Below are 18,394 nucleotides of genomic sequence, written 5' to 3' on the forward strand. Positions count from 1 at the left end.
ATTTGGAGAGGTAGGTTCTACATGATTTCAGAATGTTTTTTTGTGTCTTCAAATAAGAGGGTTTTTTTTTTTTTGTCTCTGCCTTTAAATGCAAAAATTTAAAATAAATATATAATTGAATATACAAACAGATAAATAAATAATCCCACTCCCCTATGTATGTACTTCCAGAAAGTTTCATCTTTAAATCCAATCCATCATCGTAATCTGATTTAACGCATGTACAGTTTATTTTAACCCTATTAGCTTAAAGTGGAACAATTTACATGAATCAAAGCATACCTTGAGAATTCAGCTAAGACATAAATTCAATACAGTCTGTCTTGGGTACAGACACAGTGCAATAATTACAGTGTGTGTGTGTGTGTGTGTGTGTGTGTGTGTGTGTGATATATATATCATATATATACATATATATACGTATATATATGTATACATATATACGTATATATATATACATATATATACGTATATATGTATACATATACAGGATATATATTCACCTTGATTTAATTTCCCCATTCATGCACATGTATGCATACCAGCCAGTATCAGCCAGTTTATAGTAACGATTCAAGAGCTGAATTAAACTACATTCTGTAATGCAAAAATGCATGCATTGCTTTGTTCTCTGAAAACATACAGTAATGTAATATTGTTTTATTCTAAAATGATATTTCACAAAAGTACTTGTCTTCCAGCTGATTAAATGAGATGTCCTCTCTCCCTGACAACATAAACTGCCGCAGCAGTAATCATGGAAAATTGATACTTTGTGTTCAGTGTCTGGTTTGAATGCTTCTATGCTAAATAAGCATAACAAGCGACTGTATGTTTCAAGGGATAGGCAATTGATTATGAGCACCCAGCAGACTGATCATTATCTTAGAGGCTTTTTTGAAACATCCAAACACATCCATATCCATGCAAAGAAGATCATTACAGATACACATGTAATTTTATGAAGGTTCGTGAACATTTTCCAAAATGGAAGTAGTCTTGTAAGATGCCAGCATAGGACATAGGATGGTTTTGTGATAATTTTATTTTTTTTAAATCTTAGTATCATAGTGCTGGAATTCTAACTATAATATATTAAGTTCCATAAACAGGTAGCATTAGAATTCATTCAAAGAGAAGCTTCAGCTCTGCAGTTCTAGTAAGCAATATAATAACAAGACTGTAATTTCATCTTCAAAATGTCAAGCAGAAGAATTAGTTTATCATTGGCTTTTGAAACATCATATTCTTTCATAAGGTTCCGAAACTATTTAGCAGACTGTCTTGTAATAAGAATCAGAAGCAGCCCAAGTGCTCGATGACACTGCATTTGGATCACAGGTTCCAGAGCCTCTCTTTGACATGGAAACCCATCGCAGATGTGTAAGCATTCCATTTTGAAAGGGGAAGTATCAGAAGTAAGTGAACCAATATGCTGAATGCTTTCAAACCTTCACCACCAGATAAGTAGCTTGAGCAGACTTCCTTGCAGGGGTCCTGAGAGAGTTTGACCAGCCCCCTTGCCTCCCCTGTGCAGCAGTCATCAGGGAGCTCGCCTGTCAGAAGCCGTTCACCACCAGAGATTTGTGGACAGGTCAACGTTCTTACATAATAACATCCAGATTGGGAACAAATTATCACTCAGCTGGTGAAAGAATAAGGAAAAATGAATGTGGTCTTTAAAAAGTAATGATAATAATTTAAAAAAAAAAAAAAAAAAAAAAAACTTTCACTGAAGAGTCAAACCCAGTCCTAAATGTGCGGAGACAGGGTGAGGCTGGAGGAGTGATTTTTCAATTCTCTCCACGCAAGATGGTTGTTTTGTAGATTTCGGCCATGTCTTCCGAGGAAGGCTGGGGTAGTATCGAGCAGCCAGTAAGTGACATCGCTCGCCCCAGACCAGAGCACATAAATCAATGCACCTCTCAGCATGATATAGGAGGATAAGCTGCCCAATACATCAGTGTCCTGCGGAGCCATTAAGATTTCCAATGCAAGTTTTCAGAAACGCGTTTCAGAATCCTTGCTAATGTCAATCAAGCACACGAGCTACGTCTCGCACACTCCGTATTCTCTCCACTGGATACTAACTGTGTGGTTTGTTGTTTTGTAGCGATTGTGCTGGCTTGCTTTATCTGATTTTAGTTAGCCTGACAGAAATTAGCCAAGGAGAAAATTTTAGATGGAAATCAGCCAGAGTGCTTCACAGATCCTGGACATTCCTATATGTATATAAAAAGCTAACTTTTCAAAATGAACAATGGGCCTGCAAGTTGTCATTTCCCCCAGGCACTCTGTTTATTAAGTCATCATTTGGGCTGAAAGCAGCACCACCTGGTCCTGGTCGAAATAAGCTGCCATTTCTAAAGTGGCTCTATCAGCAGATTCTTTGCACCTCTGAAAGGCAGGCGATGTCACCTTCTGTCTAAGCAGTGGCTTTAGTTAATAACTTACGTGTTGTGACAAAACAAAAAACTCCACATTGGGTTATATTCTCCTGCTTTTACATTTATTCATTTTACTGACACTTGTCTCCAATGTAACTTACACTGTTAAGGTTATAATTATTTACCTGTTGGGGGTGCGGTGGCGCAGTGGGTTGGACCGCAGTCCTGCTCTTCGGTGGGTCTGGGGTTTAAGTCCCGCTTGGGGTGCCTTGTGGCAGACTGGTGTCCTGTCCTGGGTGTGTCCCCTTCCCCCTCTGGCCTTACGCCCTGTGTTGCCGGGTAGGCTCCGGTTCCCCGTGACCCCGTAAGGGACAAGCGGTTCTGAAAATGTGTGTGTGTGTGTGTATTTACCTGTTTATACAGCTGGGTAAGTGCCTTACTCAAGGGTACTACAGCAAGAGGTAGGAATCAACCCTACAACCTTTGGAGCCAAAGGTAGAAGCTCTAACCACTACGCTACCAGCTATACGTTTACATTACATTACATTTATTCGCTTAGCAGATGGTTTTCTCCAAAGCGACTTACAACGCATACTATGTAGTGTACTAGCCCACACACCTTATTCACCAAGGTGACTTACACTACTAGATACACTACTTACAATGGGTGAAACACACTCTCTCTGTGACACTCACACACAGCTGTACCATTTACATGCCTTTATTTAGCGGATGCTTTTCTACAGGAGGCAATTTATAGTAGTAAGGTATGTTACATTTATACAGATGTATAATTTTTACTGGAACAACTGAGGGAGGTACCTTGAGCTGGGGGGGCATGGTGGCATAGCGGGTTTGGCCTGTCCCTACTGTGCAGTGGGCTTGGGGTTCAAGCCTGACCTGGGTGCGCTGCAGCGGGCTGGCATGCCGCCCAGGCTGTATCCCCCACCCCCTCGGGCCTGCGCTGCGAGGTAGGCTCCAGCTTGCCATGACCCCACTTGGGACAAGCCGTTGTGGACAATGCAATGCAATATCTTGAGCTGGTCCATGAAGTAGAAGGTGGCTAACTTAACCAATATGTGAGCTGGTAGTTTGATTTATGTAGACTGGTTGTACAGTGTTTGATATCATAAAATTGCACATTACTGCAAAACAGAATCATCACCATTTTCTTAATATTACTCATGATAAACATACAAAAAATTGAGTACTTTTTCTTTCTTTCTATTAACATGTTTAAAGTAAGGATTACGAACTAAAAGAATTTGCGCTAGCTCTTTAACATATGGTTAAATCTCATAAAGATACTTGTGTAAAAACGTAATGTCTAGATTTTTTTTTGTTTGTTTTAAATGAAACATATCACTGTATGTATGGCTATTACCCCAAAAGATACATAAGGCAAATTTCCATCCAGATTATGAGGCTAGCTTTGTGACACATAATGGGGTAAATGCATTTAAACACAAATCTCCTTGGTCCGTGATGCAGTTCCTCCAAAGACCAAGAATTTATGTGACTTCAAAGCAGTGGTGTTAGGCGACGGTTTGGCAGGCAGTACCTCTTGGAGCACCCGGGCAGGGCCTGCAGCGAATCCATCACCAGGACGGAAACACGCAACTGTCCTGGGGAAAGACAGTGATGGATCGAGTCAACAAACATGTGTGCTGTACTTTAATGTGAAGAATCAGTGCACTGTAGTGATCTCAAACAGGGAAATAGAGGGGGCACTGCAGAAATTGCTCTATTGATACTGCTGCTGCTACTTGTACTTTTAAGATTGCATTGGCTGTCTGTTAAGAACTTCGGAGTTAAAAATTAAGGTGCAATTTTCCATTTATTTTAAATTTTTCTCTTTACTTATCTGTTTTCTAAGATTTATACACATATTGGAGGAAAGAGGACCTATACACATGTGCCTTGATCTTGGTTGGCAGTTGGCCCCATGTTTACAGCTTGTCTGATGTTTGAGTGTTTAACAGTCAGCATTGAACAAGAGACAGAGGAGACGACATTTTTATTTTCAGCAATTTCAATTTTTAGTTGGTGTTGCATGAACGTAAAAATATTATAGGATATTTAAAAAAATGGATAGCTTTCAGTTCAAAGAATCTAACCTGTGAATAAAACTGTTATTAATCTTTTTATTGTGAGTTAGTGGTTAAAAATAGTTAAATTGTTTGAGTAATGAATAAACATCTGGTGCCAGTTGTGTTTGTGAGCTCAGGAGCCAGTTTAGTCAGTGGGTAAGTAAGGTTAAAGCCTGAGTAAGTAGGGTTTTGGATTTTTTTTAAATTTTCTTTTATTTTATTTTATTTTACATTCTTCCTTTAATTTCTTAGCTTTCAGGTTACTTATTCGTATCCTTTAGCGCAATAGCTGCGTTATGTGTGAAGCCGTCCCATGTAACTGACTCCTGGTACATTAGGGCATGTCTGAGAACCCTTTACCAACTTCTGTCTTGGAAGACGCATTTGAATTTGTTTTATTTATCTTTTCTTTCATTTCCAAGGGATTAACGTTTAACTCCATTCACAGATAACTCCTCAGTCATCAGATTTCAAGTACAGACTGCTCCACATAAATACTATAGAATCACCGAGTGATGGCAATTAGCAGACAGCTCTTTGATCCAGAATTGATCAGCCAGTGACAACGGGGTGATAGACTTAGTAATTATTAGCCTCCGGTGATTTCTAGAGTATTGGGGAAGTAATTACGATATATTAATGAATAATAAATTTCAAATCCAGTTTCAAAGTATACTGGATTTGTTTATTTGGTTAGTGTTATGTATTTTTAAAAAGGAAGTTGATTGAATCAGTAGCTATATGTGAAGGGTTTTTTTAATAACATTTACGCTTAGCATACCTTCTGTTGCTCTAAATTTTTGGCGTCTGATAGTGGATTTATATGTCAGCAATCAAGGCCGCCTGCAGTGTGCCCTTTTCACTGCTGCTCACGCTGAGTGGATTGTGAGCACGGGGCTGCTTTTAATTATGTTCACTTGTCAGTTGTAATGGAGCTGAGGGTACTGTTTGCTAACGCTACCAGTAAATCCACTTTAGCTCTATCTGTGAGAACACACTATCTTGGATTCAACAAGGACACTGGTACAGGTGTAGTTATTGTAATATTCTGGATTTGAGATTTGAGAACTTCTACCCCCTCAAAAGGAATTAGTAAGCAATGTAAATGTTTTATAGTGTCGCAGCTGCAGTACCACAAAACATCTCTGTAAAGCACTGATATATTAGGATATATCCAAATATTGTAAAGCGTTGATCATGTGATGGACAGTGCTGATGGATCACATCCCTTCTGTATTTTCCAGAATGTTGACCCTGTCCATGACCTTCTGCTGGACGTTATCACATGGGTGGGCATTCTGCTGTCGCTGGTCTGTCTGCTCATCTGCATCTTCACCTTCTGCTTCTTCCGTGGCCTCCAGAGTGACCGCAACACCATCCATAAGAACCTTTGCATCAGCCTCTTTGTTGCCGAGTCGCTCTTTCTTGTCGGAATAAATCGAGCTGATCAGCCGGTAAGAAAAACACTTTACAGCTATGTTGTATCATAAAGCAAATCTATAATTTAACACTGCCTTAACATAGTGTGGCTTAGGTATAAAAGCTGAATAAAGGTGAAACTGCATTTTAGAAGCAAAACATTCATATAAAGTTGATATATATCTTTTTGATATTCCACCCATTTTATGCTCTGTGCAGGATAAATCTTAGTTAGGCCTAAACTTTGGATATGACTGACACTTTTCTTCAAAGTGATTTACAATGTTAAGGATGTTGTAGCTCTATTGAATCAAGCTAAGTGATTTGATAGAGTGTACTATAGCAGAAGGTGGGAAACGAATAAAGGTCATGTTGAGCAAAAACTTCAAATGTTGATGATTACATTCTGAGTAGGATAATTAGTCACGGTGTGGATGGACTGCAAGCAGATCAGCAGATACGCAACTTTGGTCTCTGCCTACGGTCACCTCTTCAGAGTCCTGGCCATCTGCTCCATTCGTAGTGCCAGGGTGAATACTTAGCAAACGGCCTCTCCAGGGCCATCCTTACGGCATGTGCAGGGCATTGAGAAGCCCAAAATTCAAGGCAAGCTCTTTTCGACAGCTTCCTGAGTTCCAGGGACGGTTTTCCTTTAGGTATCGTTGTGGCTTGGGAGCGGGTCAGCTCAGGACATGGCGATCTCGGCATGGAGAACGCCACTGGGAGCTTGCAGGCACTGGCTGCTAATGTTCTGCCATGTCTGGCCCTTGGCGGTGGAAGCGGCTGCTATGTACAAAGGCTCACTGCCGTTAATTACAATTACACTGGGTGAATTTGACCTTTCCAGTAATGGGATGTGATTTGCCTATCTCTAGGTGGAGTAGTGCAAAAGATTTACTCAGAGTTCTCATATTAGGCTGTAAAGTTTCAAAAAGAACTTCTAGGTTTAGCAGGAGTTCAGTAGGAACACATTTCCTGTATCACATACATATACTTGCATATTGAAACAAGCACTCTAGGAATTGACATTCTGCATTTAATGGCTGGAGTGAATTAGGGTCTACATGTATTTGAGTATACAAAATACAGATGCTATTGTAGGATGTCAGATGGGCAATAGTTTTCTTTTCACATCCACACAGAATCACAGATACAAGCACATACCCAGTGTTTGTCACAGGGCAATAATAGGGCAGCTGTTTGAATTATTGATGACAGTAAAAGGTCAAGCTGTGCATTGTCCAATGTTTCTTATCTTTTTACTTATTTTAGCCATGTGTAGCTCTACATCCGTACTGCGACCTCAAAGGGATTGTGTAAAATGAGCTTTGTTGTCCATTTCAACTGGCCTTTGACCCTGAAATCCAGTCATTCTATATATAATGCACATGTCCTACCCTTACAATTTCATATCATAATTAACGTTTTCTCCAAAGTGACATACAATGTTAAGCTTGTACTTATAATTTGTTCCTTTATACCATTTTTTTTTTATTTTGCACTGGAATAATTTACAGTCTAAACCTTACTGAGGGGTACTATAGCAGAAGATGGGATTTGAACCTGGGCCCTTTCAGTTCAAGGGGACACCCCTAACCACTGTGCCACCTGCTGCCTATTAATAGATCAGCCTAGTTGAATCAGTAGCCATGCTTAAAATGTAAAGTGGGCTGAAGTTCTATGTTTTGTGAACAAAATGTAGTCTATATCAGTAAAGATTTATTATATATACTCACACCAAATCACAGCAGTTTAAAAGCAGCTTGACAGTTTTGATCTAAAATCATTCACAGATGTGGTTACTTGTATGACCTTGTTCAAAATTGTTTCTATCTATTTCTTTATAAGAATTGAATCTCCTTTGTCCTCTGATAGTTCACTTCCACTCTGATGTTATAGATTAAAATGTCAAAAGTTTGATAAGGACAGTCTTCTTGAAAGGTCTCCCAATGTCCTTGAATCATATTTCAACAGAGCTGGAAGGAGTCAAAGGAAAATTGTGGAAGTATAGAACCCATCCAACAGGCCCCATCTCACTTGATGTCTTGTATGTTTTACTATGTTACAGATTGCTTGTGCGGTCTTTGCCGCCCTTCTTCACTTTTTCTTTCTGGCGGCCTTCACTTGGATGTTCCTTGAGGGGGTACAGCTCTACATAATGCTAGTGGAGGTCTTCGAGAGTGAGCATTCACGCAGGAAGTACTTCTACCTGGTGGGCTACGGGGTCCCAGCCCTCATCGTGGCTGTGTCCGCTGCTGTGGACTACCGGAGCTACGGGACAGACAGAGTGTGAGTATTTCAAACCACCCCCCATGTTTTCATCACAGTGTATTTTGTTTTGCTTTTTGGTGTAGAACTGCTTATTTTTGAAGAACCTTTAATGACACCTCTTCAGTGTTTTCAGCAGGCATTAATGGCACTGCAATTTTGTATAAAGTCACAAGATCACCATTTGTTTTGTCTGATAATAAAAGGGAAACAGTTTAGATGAACATATCAGTTAAGCCAGTACTATAAATGTATTTTTGCATTCAGTTTTATACAAAGTTATTTATTTTGTTGACTTTCAGATTTCATTGTCATTTATAATTTTGGAGACTTGATGGGCAATATGTATTGTTATCAGTATTTCTGTCAGATCTTAAGCCATTTGAAATCTGTTTGCCTTTTAATCACAATATGAGTATATTTGCCTTTGAAAATGGGGCAACTGGTAGTGAAGTGGTTCAAGGTGCTGCCTTTGGACCCAGAGGTTACAGGTTTAAATCTCACCAGTGGGTGTAGTTAGGGGGGTGCAGTGGCGCAGTGGCGCAGTAGGTTTGACTGGGTCCTGCTCTCTGGTGGGTCTAGGGTTTGAGTCCTGCTTGGGGTGCCTTGCGATGGACTGGTGTCCTGTTCTGGATGTGTCCCCTCTCCGTCCAGCCTTACACCCTGTGTTGCTGGGTTAGGCTCCGGTTTTTTGTGACCCTGCTTAGGACAAGCAGTTTCAGCCTGTGTTTGTGTGTGTGGCTGTAGTTCCCTTGAACAAGGTACTTAACCTGAATTACTCCAGTAAAATTACCCAGCTGTATACATTGGTAAGTAATTGTAAGAAAAGTAACTTAACACTATAGGGGGTGCGGTGGCGCAGTGGGTTGGGCCACAGTCCTGCTCTCCAGTGGGTCTGGGGTTCGAATCTCGCTTGGGGTGCCTTGCGGCGGACTGGCGTCCTGTCCTGGGTGTGTCCCCTTCCCCCTCCGGCCTTACGCCCTGTGTTACCGGGTAGGCTCCGGTTCCCCGTGACCCTGTATGGGACAAGCGGTTCTGAAGATGTGTGTGTGTGTGTAACTTAACACTGTAACTCACTTTGGAGAGAAGCATTAAGTAAATGTAAAATATCAAGTGGAGAACAGCAGTAGTGAGACTATTGTCAGTATAGTCATAGCAAATTCTGTGATCATCAGGTGCAGAGTTTACATAATGTGTTCCTCAAAAATTTTCAGGCATTTTGTTGGAATGAAGCCAATGGTGTTGACACATACTGATGTACAAGGTGATCAGTAACCAATCAAGTAGTGTTCATTTTCCTCGCAGGACCTTGACAGGTAGTGGAATTTGTTCCTGAGCAAAGTGATATTTTAGCTGTATGTTTTTCAGTTTGCGGGGGCACGGTGGCACAGTGGGCTGGACCGGGTCCTGCTCTCTGGTGAGTCTGGGGTTCAAGTCCCGCTTGGGGTGCCATGTGATGGACTGGCGTCCCATTCTGGGTGTGTCCCCTCCCCCTCCAGCCCCATGCTCTATGTTGCTGGGTTAGGCTCCAGCTCCCCACAACCCCGTATGGCACAAGCGGTTCAGGTGTGTGTGTGTGTGTGTGTGTTTTTCAGTTGAACTTTTACTCATAATTAAACTTTTTGTACTTTAATTATAAACTCACTTTTGCTTCTTTACTGTACAGCTAACAGTATTTGTACAGCCAGGACCAACTAAACCTGTTGCATGTAACATTTTAAAGAAATTTTGAATAAACGGACAAGTGTATTACCATACATGTTTTTTTTTTTTTTTTTTTTAAATCACAACATGTCACTTTTTTGGTCAGCTCAGAAAAAAGAACTACTTACAGGATGTTTGTCTAATTTTTATACTTAGCTATACTTATGTAGTGGGGGCGCGGTCGCACAGTGGGTTTGGCCAAGTCCTGCTCTCTGGCAGGTCTGGGGTTCCCTCTTGGGGTGCCTTGTGACGGACTGGCGTCCCGTCCTGGGTGTGTCCCCTCCCCCTCCAGCCTTGCGCCCTGTGTTGCCGGGTTAGGCTCCGGTATGCCCCGACCTCACTCGGGACAAGCAGTTTCAGGCAGTGTGTGTGTGTGTGTGTGTGTGTGTGTGTGTGTGTGTGTGTGTGTGTGTTATAGCACTATAGTGGTTGGTTTATTTGTTCGGATAATTAGAGTTGAAATATACAGGTAAATACTGCCAATTTCTTTACTTTAGATCAGCCTTCCTGCTATAGTCTTTTGCCAATATAGTCCCGAGACATTCATCTGATTCTTTCTTCCTATAAGCAGCTTCAGTGTCTTCTCCGCTTCCTCTGATCTTTTCTAGTCTAACTAATGTGACAGAGTGCTTGTGTGTCAATGTCCTTTATCTGTCACCAATTTCCACACCATTAAAAAAAGATTACTTTTACTGATACTGAAGAGTCAATTACCTGCTCTCTTCTCAACGAACATAAGTAGAGAAAAAGGGGGATTTGAAGTGGATGCGAGTGAGCTTGATGTACTGGTAAGCAAACGGGGAGAAAAAAAAAAAAAACTACAGTGTGACGAAGAAAAAAATCGTCAGCAGGCTCTTTATCTTCTGGAAGAGACAACATTTCCGCGGCAGTGTCTGCGGCGTGAGTTAAAAAGATACAAGAGGGTGATTATTAAAGCAAAGCGCTGACTGTGTAGTGCGCTGTGTGAGTGTCAGTTTGGGGAAAGGGCTAGATGCTGTCAAACACATCGAACCCCAGTCAGCACCGCTGGAAACTGTCATGGTGGAGAGTGCTGGCCGGACAGTGGGTTGCTGTTCTGATCAAAACTCTTCCATGAGCTGAAAAAGGCTGGAAGTCACACAAGACTTGCAATCGCACAGACCAAATGATTTACAGAGAGCTTTCTACTTTATTGATGGATTAACTCTTCTGCATGATGAAACCGTCCTCAGTGTCCTTTGACAGTATATTATGCATCACCTGTCATATTTGGGGAGAAATAGTGAAGGAAGTAGTCTATGTGTTAAATATTTCAGTGTTTAATGGTTAATTATTAGATATGTGTTTCTTGTACTAGGACAGTGGAGCAACATGGAAATCGGTCCTTTGCTATGAAAATTGTAGTTGAAAATACAAGCTTTATGTGGTTAAAAAAATCTTATCTTATGTCCACTATGGAAACTGTGGGTGTATATATTAGATTTGACTTTACTTGTAGTTTTGCAGCTTCAGATTTACTCAACATTTTGCATGCAATTTTTGCAAATGGTAATGAATTGCATAGTATTCTCTTGCCCTGGTTTTGTCTCCCTGCCACTTTAAATGGCAGCTGAATAGGACAATGCTTTTCTGGAGGCTAAGAATGGAGGTCTAGTTAATGTGCTGGAAATTAAATGATTAATAATTTAGCTACAGGTCATGAATTAACATCAGTTTTGGTGTCCCAGCGCATGTGAAACTCCAGAGACATGAGCAGAAACACAGTGCTCTTCAGTTATGTAAGACTGAAGTACTCATTTCTCATGTAACTAAACATAAAACAAAAACTGGGTCTTAGTAAGGAAACGTCTTTAGTGTCATTGTCTGTAACTCTGGTAGTTCCGGTCATTTAGACAATGTGAGTGAGATGTATATAAACAGTATGGTATATTTCATGAGGTATAACACTGTATAGTACTTCTTCAAATGACTGAGTTAAATATGTGTAATTTAAATGAGGACCAATAAATATGTGTCACCATATTATCAGATTTGTTATAAGGTATTTTGACTTCATTTGTAGCTGACAAGGTCAACCACATGACCCCCTTTTGGCTAGAATTATGGTTCCCTCTGTTTGGTGATGGTAACATCTTTTAATTATTATTATTTTTTAATTTTAGCTCTGTTATGACTATTATTAAAGTCTACTAAACGCATATTTTGTTACTATCCCTCTGTATTTTAAAATATTGAGTACTGAATATTGACTGCAATGTCATTATTCATATTTTTTTTTCTCTGCAATTGTTGGCGTGGAAAGTTAAAAATCTATATTTACATTTACATTTATTCATTTAGCAGACGCTTTTCTCCAAAGCGACGTACATCTCAGGAATACAATTTGTGCATTACATTAGGAGAAAGAGAGACACAGTTGCAGACGTGTGATTCTTAAATTTGTTTTTTTTTCCATTATATCCACCAATGTTCATGACTTCCTATATACAGTTAAAAGACATGCAACATGCTCTGACTGAGTAATATGCTTTTAATAACCAATGAAGATCTGAATTTATAGACTCACACCTGTGAATGAAAAATAAAACTAACTGTTTAATAAGATTGTAGAGGCTTTGAAGTACCTCTATCTGCCACAACCACAATTGCTGTGCCACTGCTTTTAATCCCCTGAAACCAATATTTATCATAATTTGTGGCTCTTCCTCCTTTTTGATGGAACGATGAACAATTTTTCTTTTGTGTTCCAAATTTTTGCACACACGTTTTTGCACATTAAAATGTAATAACTTGTTGCATTCCTAAATTGTGTGTGTATGCACATACTTATTATAAGTTTTTGTGACAAATTTGAGCTTCATCATGTGTCCCTGTATCTGATGCGTGTCTGAAGTTCTTGGAAGGTGTGGGTTTATTGCATGCTTGAGCCTTCTTGCGTGTGCATGTCCATGTATATGTGTACAGTATACATAAAAACAGAAAGAGACTTGGCAAAATGCCTTATCTTTTAATCTTTTGCCTCCGAGAGATAATTATCTCAGTCAATCAATAATGCTGTCGGAGATCGGGCCCATAATTTAGCATTTAAATGAACAAGCGGTGTCATATTTCCTAGCTCCTGGAGGAAAGCTGTGAGGCATCTATTCTTCTCTGTCACGTTCCCTGCATTGATGTATGTCCTACACTCCGACGCTTGAAACCACCCACAATCCCTTGTGTTTCATTACAGGTGCTGGCTTCGGCTTGACACATACTTCATCTGGAGTTTCATAGGTCCAGCAACCTTGATAATTATGGTAAGCAGCCCAAATTTAACCTCGCCTGCCTGCCTCTGAGGACCCAGAACTGGCTGTCCATTGGGCATCCTGTCCCTGAACTGCTCTGAGTTTGTGTTACTCCTCCGCCCCTGGCAGCCATTTATCACCTGAGATGATGTCCACCTTGGTGGTACTGCAGGCCTCTGTGCCTGGCATAGTGGGCAACAGATGGAGCTTCTCCGCTGGTGCTGAACACAAATGTTGCCCTGGGTTAACTTGTGAAAGTGGTCCTCTTCCAAGACTGTGGATGAATGGAAAGTGACCTTAGACTGGAACAGCTTTACTGCAGAGTAACAGTGAAATAGTCTTTCTCTCATAAAGTTTCAAAAGCAGATAGATGCCATGTTTGCTAAATCCTATTTCTGTCTGCTTTTCTTTGGCACATTAGCACTAGTTTGTAGATGCCCATGTGACATCTTTTGTAAACCTCGCAAAACAGCAGTTACTTCTGCTATAATGAAGGTTTATGAAAGTGTACAAATTTTGCATGAAGCCAGCTTTATTAATTTTACATTGCTACAAACTCTAGCAAAGCGTATTTGTTCTTTCATTAATTTATTTCAAGAGTATTGCAAAACAGCCAAGAAAATGATAAGTGTATGAACACTATCCAAAATATAAAAAAAATCTGGTCAAGGGCAAGTTATTGGGAATACTTTTTGACTTACCCTCATAAATATTAGCATAACTGTCTGCGAAGCAAATCATACCACCAAAGATTATTAAGTTATAGTTGTATTGTATAATTGTGATTGTTTCTATTATAGGAATTCTCGTAATGTATACAATAACGTAGCTGAAGATGTTTGGGTTATATAAGAATGTCTTTGCTTATATAATAGTGAAAGAAAAATACCTGAAGATTTGGGAAGCTTGGTCCCTGTGCTGTGAACATCACTGGATAGGCAGTGGACGCGGCTGCAGTGGAGAGATTGCACATGAAATCCGTTACCCGAAGCCACTTTTACGGCACATGGGAAGCGCCATCAGTTACAGCTGCTGTGCCATTTGAAGAATTCCAGCATACAGAATTGCACGGAGAGACCTGTATTGCTGAGTCAAGCAATGCTGTACAGAATCATTGATAAAATATAATTCACCCTCTGTTCATATATAGAACTGTGGTGCAGAGTGCTAAAACCATGTGCTAAAGGAAATCATAAAATACTCGATGTTGTGGGAAAGTAATAAATCTCGGTATATTTCTTTTTCTGCATATCTGTTTTCTTTTCTATTTCAAATATTCGACTGGCCCTTGAAAATCAATATGGTTGTTTTTCTGTCTGTTCCAGCTCAATGTGATCTTCCTTGGAATTGCACTGTACAAAATGTTCCACCATACAGCCATTTTAAAACCAGACTCTGGATGCTTGGACAACATAAAGTAAGGACTCAACGTTTTTGCCCCCATACTGCATTGCTAATGAAACACAAAGTACTCTTGCTTGTCCCGTTGAGTCTCTTGAAGTACCATTAATATACAAAAAGTCCATGTCGTGCTTGTGTTGCAAATATTTCGGTCTTTTCATTCACTACTGTGCTCAGATGACAACATAGCTGTGTAAAATTTGTCATCTTCATTACACGTGACCTACACACTAAAGGGAAAAAATAAGCTGCATATGCAATAAAAGCACCGAACACTGTGTTCTGGAATGCCAGCACTACTTAGATCAGTTGTCTCAAAAGAGCAGTACAGTACATCATTATTGTTTTCTGACCTGTCTGTGGGTGCTTGTTGTGTGCCTTTATTAATTTCCTCTCAAACATCCAGGCTGAGAAATGAGTGTGGGGGTGTTGTGGCTTCGCTGTAATTTGTTAAAGCGCTGGGGATGTGTTTCTGCGAACAGCATCACCCCGTGTTTTGTCCTCCCTTGGCCTTTATTAATGTGAAAGGTGTGTGGTACTCGGGGGCTGCAAAAGTAATGAGAGAACAAAGGTGCGCTACTCCTACGTTGTCTGGGCTCTTCTGAGCACACTGAATAGATGTGGTAGTGCTTCACATCTTGAAGTAATTTAGTGAAAAATGTCTGACCTGCATGAGTATAAGTATGAACTGGCTGTTGGAACATATGCAGGAAAGGGGGTTGAGAAAACAGAAGGAAAATGAAATGAAAGTAAACACTGGCTGTGTATTTAAAGTTGTGTTAACATCACGTTCACTTGATGATGCGCAGCGTCCAAGAGCTGCTATACTGCATTTAATATGACTGCGAGGAATAAATCACAGACAGCTGTAAGGATATGGATCCTGCCAAAATCGCATCATTCTTTTCTATTGTGAATGTGATAATATCTGCACCGAGAGCAATCCATGCTGAATAATATGCAAACATTCCTGAAGTTTTAAGTCGGTTAAAATGCATTGAAAAAGAAATAAGGAAAAGGCTAAATTGGATCACTTCTAAGCTTTGTCTACGGTACAAATGACTTCCAGGTTGCATTTTATATTTCCTGGGATTTATTAATTTATATTTTGATGAATTCAGACAGTCACTTGGCCTACACTGTTGCTCTCTTTTGCTTTTCTCTGCCTTCCCAGCATTCTTCTGCGGACGCAGCTCTCTCTTTTTTTTTCACCAGGAAATCTGCTTACTGTACAGTTCTGCCCTCTCGTTACAGTTTATATAAGACTGTGATGGTATTCTCAAATAGAAGGTGGATATGCGGTATAATGACTCATTTCAGAGTGCATCAAGCTGTGACCCTGGACATTCACTAAAAGGCACGTTTTCATCACAGAGACCATGGCTGGTTCAGAGCAGAATAAAATTCATATCTCTGAGCAGACGAAACTGAATTGATGTTATGATGATTACTGTACTTCAGTTTTTTTTTATTATTATTATTTTTTAAGCCTTGTACATACGTTGCATAACAGTAGATAACATTGTACATTTTTAAATCATTGCTAGCGAGTCTATAAATTTTCAACCAAGTAAACTGTTTACACAGCATCATGATAATAAATAAAAAAAAAAAAACACATGTCATCAGTGGGAAAAATTACTGCATGTAGAGGAATTTATGGAAAGCAGTGTCCCTCGCTGTATGTACTTAATCAAAGCTTTTCTCTGACTTCACAACAAAAAGAAAAGTGTTTCCATTCATTTTTTCCCCCCTTTAAAAAGTAAACTCAGAAAGAAATCAGGTCAATCCACAAGTGAGACATCTTCATAACAGCTCCAACTATCATCTGAGACAGTCATTAATTTAGAGGGAAACTATCCATTTGGGAGGATATGGGATGCGGAGGCATAAAGACCGTTGCATCCGAAATTGATCGGCCTGGATTCTCTTGCCTGGTTTTTCCAGCCTTAATCTGCAGTTACATGATGCTTTACTTGCCCTTGTCCATAGGAGCAATAACCCCTGGGATAATTACAGACATCCTTCCATCCAAGTGATGATGACTTGGGTTCAGGCTTTTTTCCATGTGTCTGTGCACTCCACGCTGTAGATTTACCTCTCCACTTTAAGTATGATTTAGTGCCGTTGAGTTTGGTCTGGGAGGTCCATCACATCTGCCAGCTATAACCACAGCTGAGAGGTTTTTAGCCAACGTACTGTTATTACTATTGGATGGGATTTTCTGATGGGAGGGGGTGCTGAAGATGTAATTACACGGACGTGATACAGCTCTGCTTTGTCACATGTCACTGACTGATAAGATTCAGCCTCATGTTATTTAACACCTAGTGAGCGATGTAGCCCATATTACTGCTGATACACTTGAATAATGCTTCTGGCTCCCTGACTGTCCTGTGGCTCCTTCACATTTCCAGCCATTTATTTTTTCATCAACACATTAATCTTTTAAAAATATATATTACATATTGCACAGATGCATTATTGGATGTGTGTGTGATTTTAACAATGCAATTTATTATGTTAAACTTTAAAATAATTAAAGAACAGTAACGGACATAAATGGAGAGCAAAGACAGGCAAATTACTGCAACAATTCACCAGGCATCCATTCTGTATAGTTATGAATGGAATCCACTTACTTTAATCCTGAAATTAGCATGAGTCTTGTATGACAAACATCCATGATGAGGGTCTCTATGACAACGTAACATGGAGTCTAAAAACATAAAATAATAATTGATATCATAATGGAAAGTTGATAATAGAGGATAATGGTTAGACGTCCAATTACATGGTGTAAGTTATGACTGGCAAATGCATTGTTCGTTTGCCCCTGGTTATTTGAAGGTGTGTGCCATGACTTATTAAATACACTCTGCACTTTGACAATTGCAGTGTGTGGCATTGTTTATCCGCCTAACAATGTGGTTGAGTAATTTGAATATGAAATGACATAATAGTTTGAGGAAAATGACAAGGACTTTCAAAGGCACATAGAAAAAAATAACTGGAAATACAAAGTAAAACCTCTAAATTACAAAATTTTGTGCTGTCTTGCTGGTCTGAGGTTTTTTGTTCCATGGTTCACGTCACTCTGATTCAAACATTTTCAGGTGAAAAATATGTTGTGGATTACTGCTCAAAATCATGTGAATATACAACCTTTATATAGAAATATATATTCTTTGCTGTTTATCATTGTGTCTATTTATATAGCAAATTCTGTGCTTTTTAGAATATTTACGCTTTCACTGGTGTGTATTGTACCATCCTTAGACCCTCACCAAATCCCTTAAGTACTGGAGTTTGGTCTCAGTTGTAGTTTCTCTGTCTATGCGAATGATATAGAATTTAGAAGAACTGTAATTTGTTTTTTTTTTTTGACCATGGTGCACACATCTGGAAGGTTACCCCTCCACCCCATGTTTCCCTTGTTCAGAAATTCTCTTAGGTTTGTGGGGACCTTGCTAGTTGTAACTGTATTATACAAATATAATCTGATTTATTTATTTGTTATCCCACCCGCTGTGCTAAAAGAATGTTAAAAGTAGTTTAATAAAAGCTTTACCATCTAAATAGAAAAGCCCCGTTTTCACCTAGAAGCAGCAGAAACTGGGACCAATTAGTGAAGCCTGAATAAAGTCATTACTTCATTTTTTCCTTTCTCATGAGCCACTGAAGTGGCTGAGCCTTAAAGAAACAAACAATTTTCACCACTCCCAAAATGACCTTGACTTGTGCACATTTAACGGGTATATTTTTCTCTCTCTGATTATTCAGAAATTGTTAAATATTATACACAGGCATTCTGCATACCAGCACTTTGAAAGTTCCCTTGTACATAGTGGTAACAATGTGG

General features: G+C 39.6%; 1 protein-coding gene across 8 annotated transcripts in view; it reads left to right on the forward strand.

Moving 5' to 3' along the window:
- The window catches only part of adgrl3.1 (adhesion G protein-coupled receptor L3.1), a 177,604-nt gene that overhangs the window by 143,077 nt on the left and 16,133 nt on the right, over window positions 1-18,394 (forward strand). For all 8 annotated transcript variants that reach the window (XM_018737956.2, XM_018737955.2, XM_018737958.2 and 5 more), the window contains 4 exons: window positions 5,722-5,931; window positions 7,965-8,185; window positions 13,077-13,143; window positions 14,457-14,548. In XM_018737956.2, the coding sequence (XP_018593472.1) occupies window positions 5,722-5,931; window positions 7,965-8,185; window positions 13,077-13,143; window positions 14,457-14,548 (590 nt within the window). The remainder of the gene's footprint in view (window positions 1-5,721; window positions 5,932-7,964; window positions 8,186-13,076; window positions 13,144-14,456; window positions 14,549-18,394) is intronic.

The sequence above is a fragment of the Scleropages formosus genome, chromosome 16 (assembly GCF_900964775.1).
Source record: "Scleropages formosus chromosome 16, fSclFor1.1, whole genome shotgun sequence".
NCBI lineage: Eukaryota > Metazoa > Chordata > Actinopteri > Osteoglossiformes > Osteoglossidae > Scleropages > Scleropages formosus.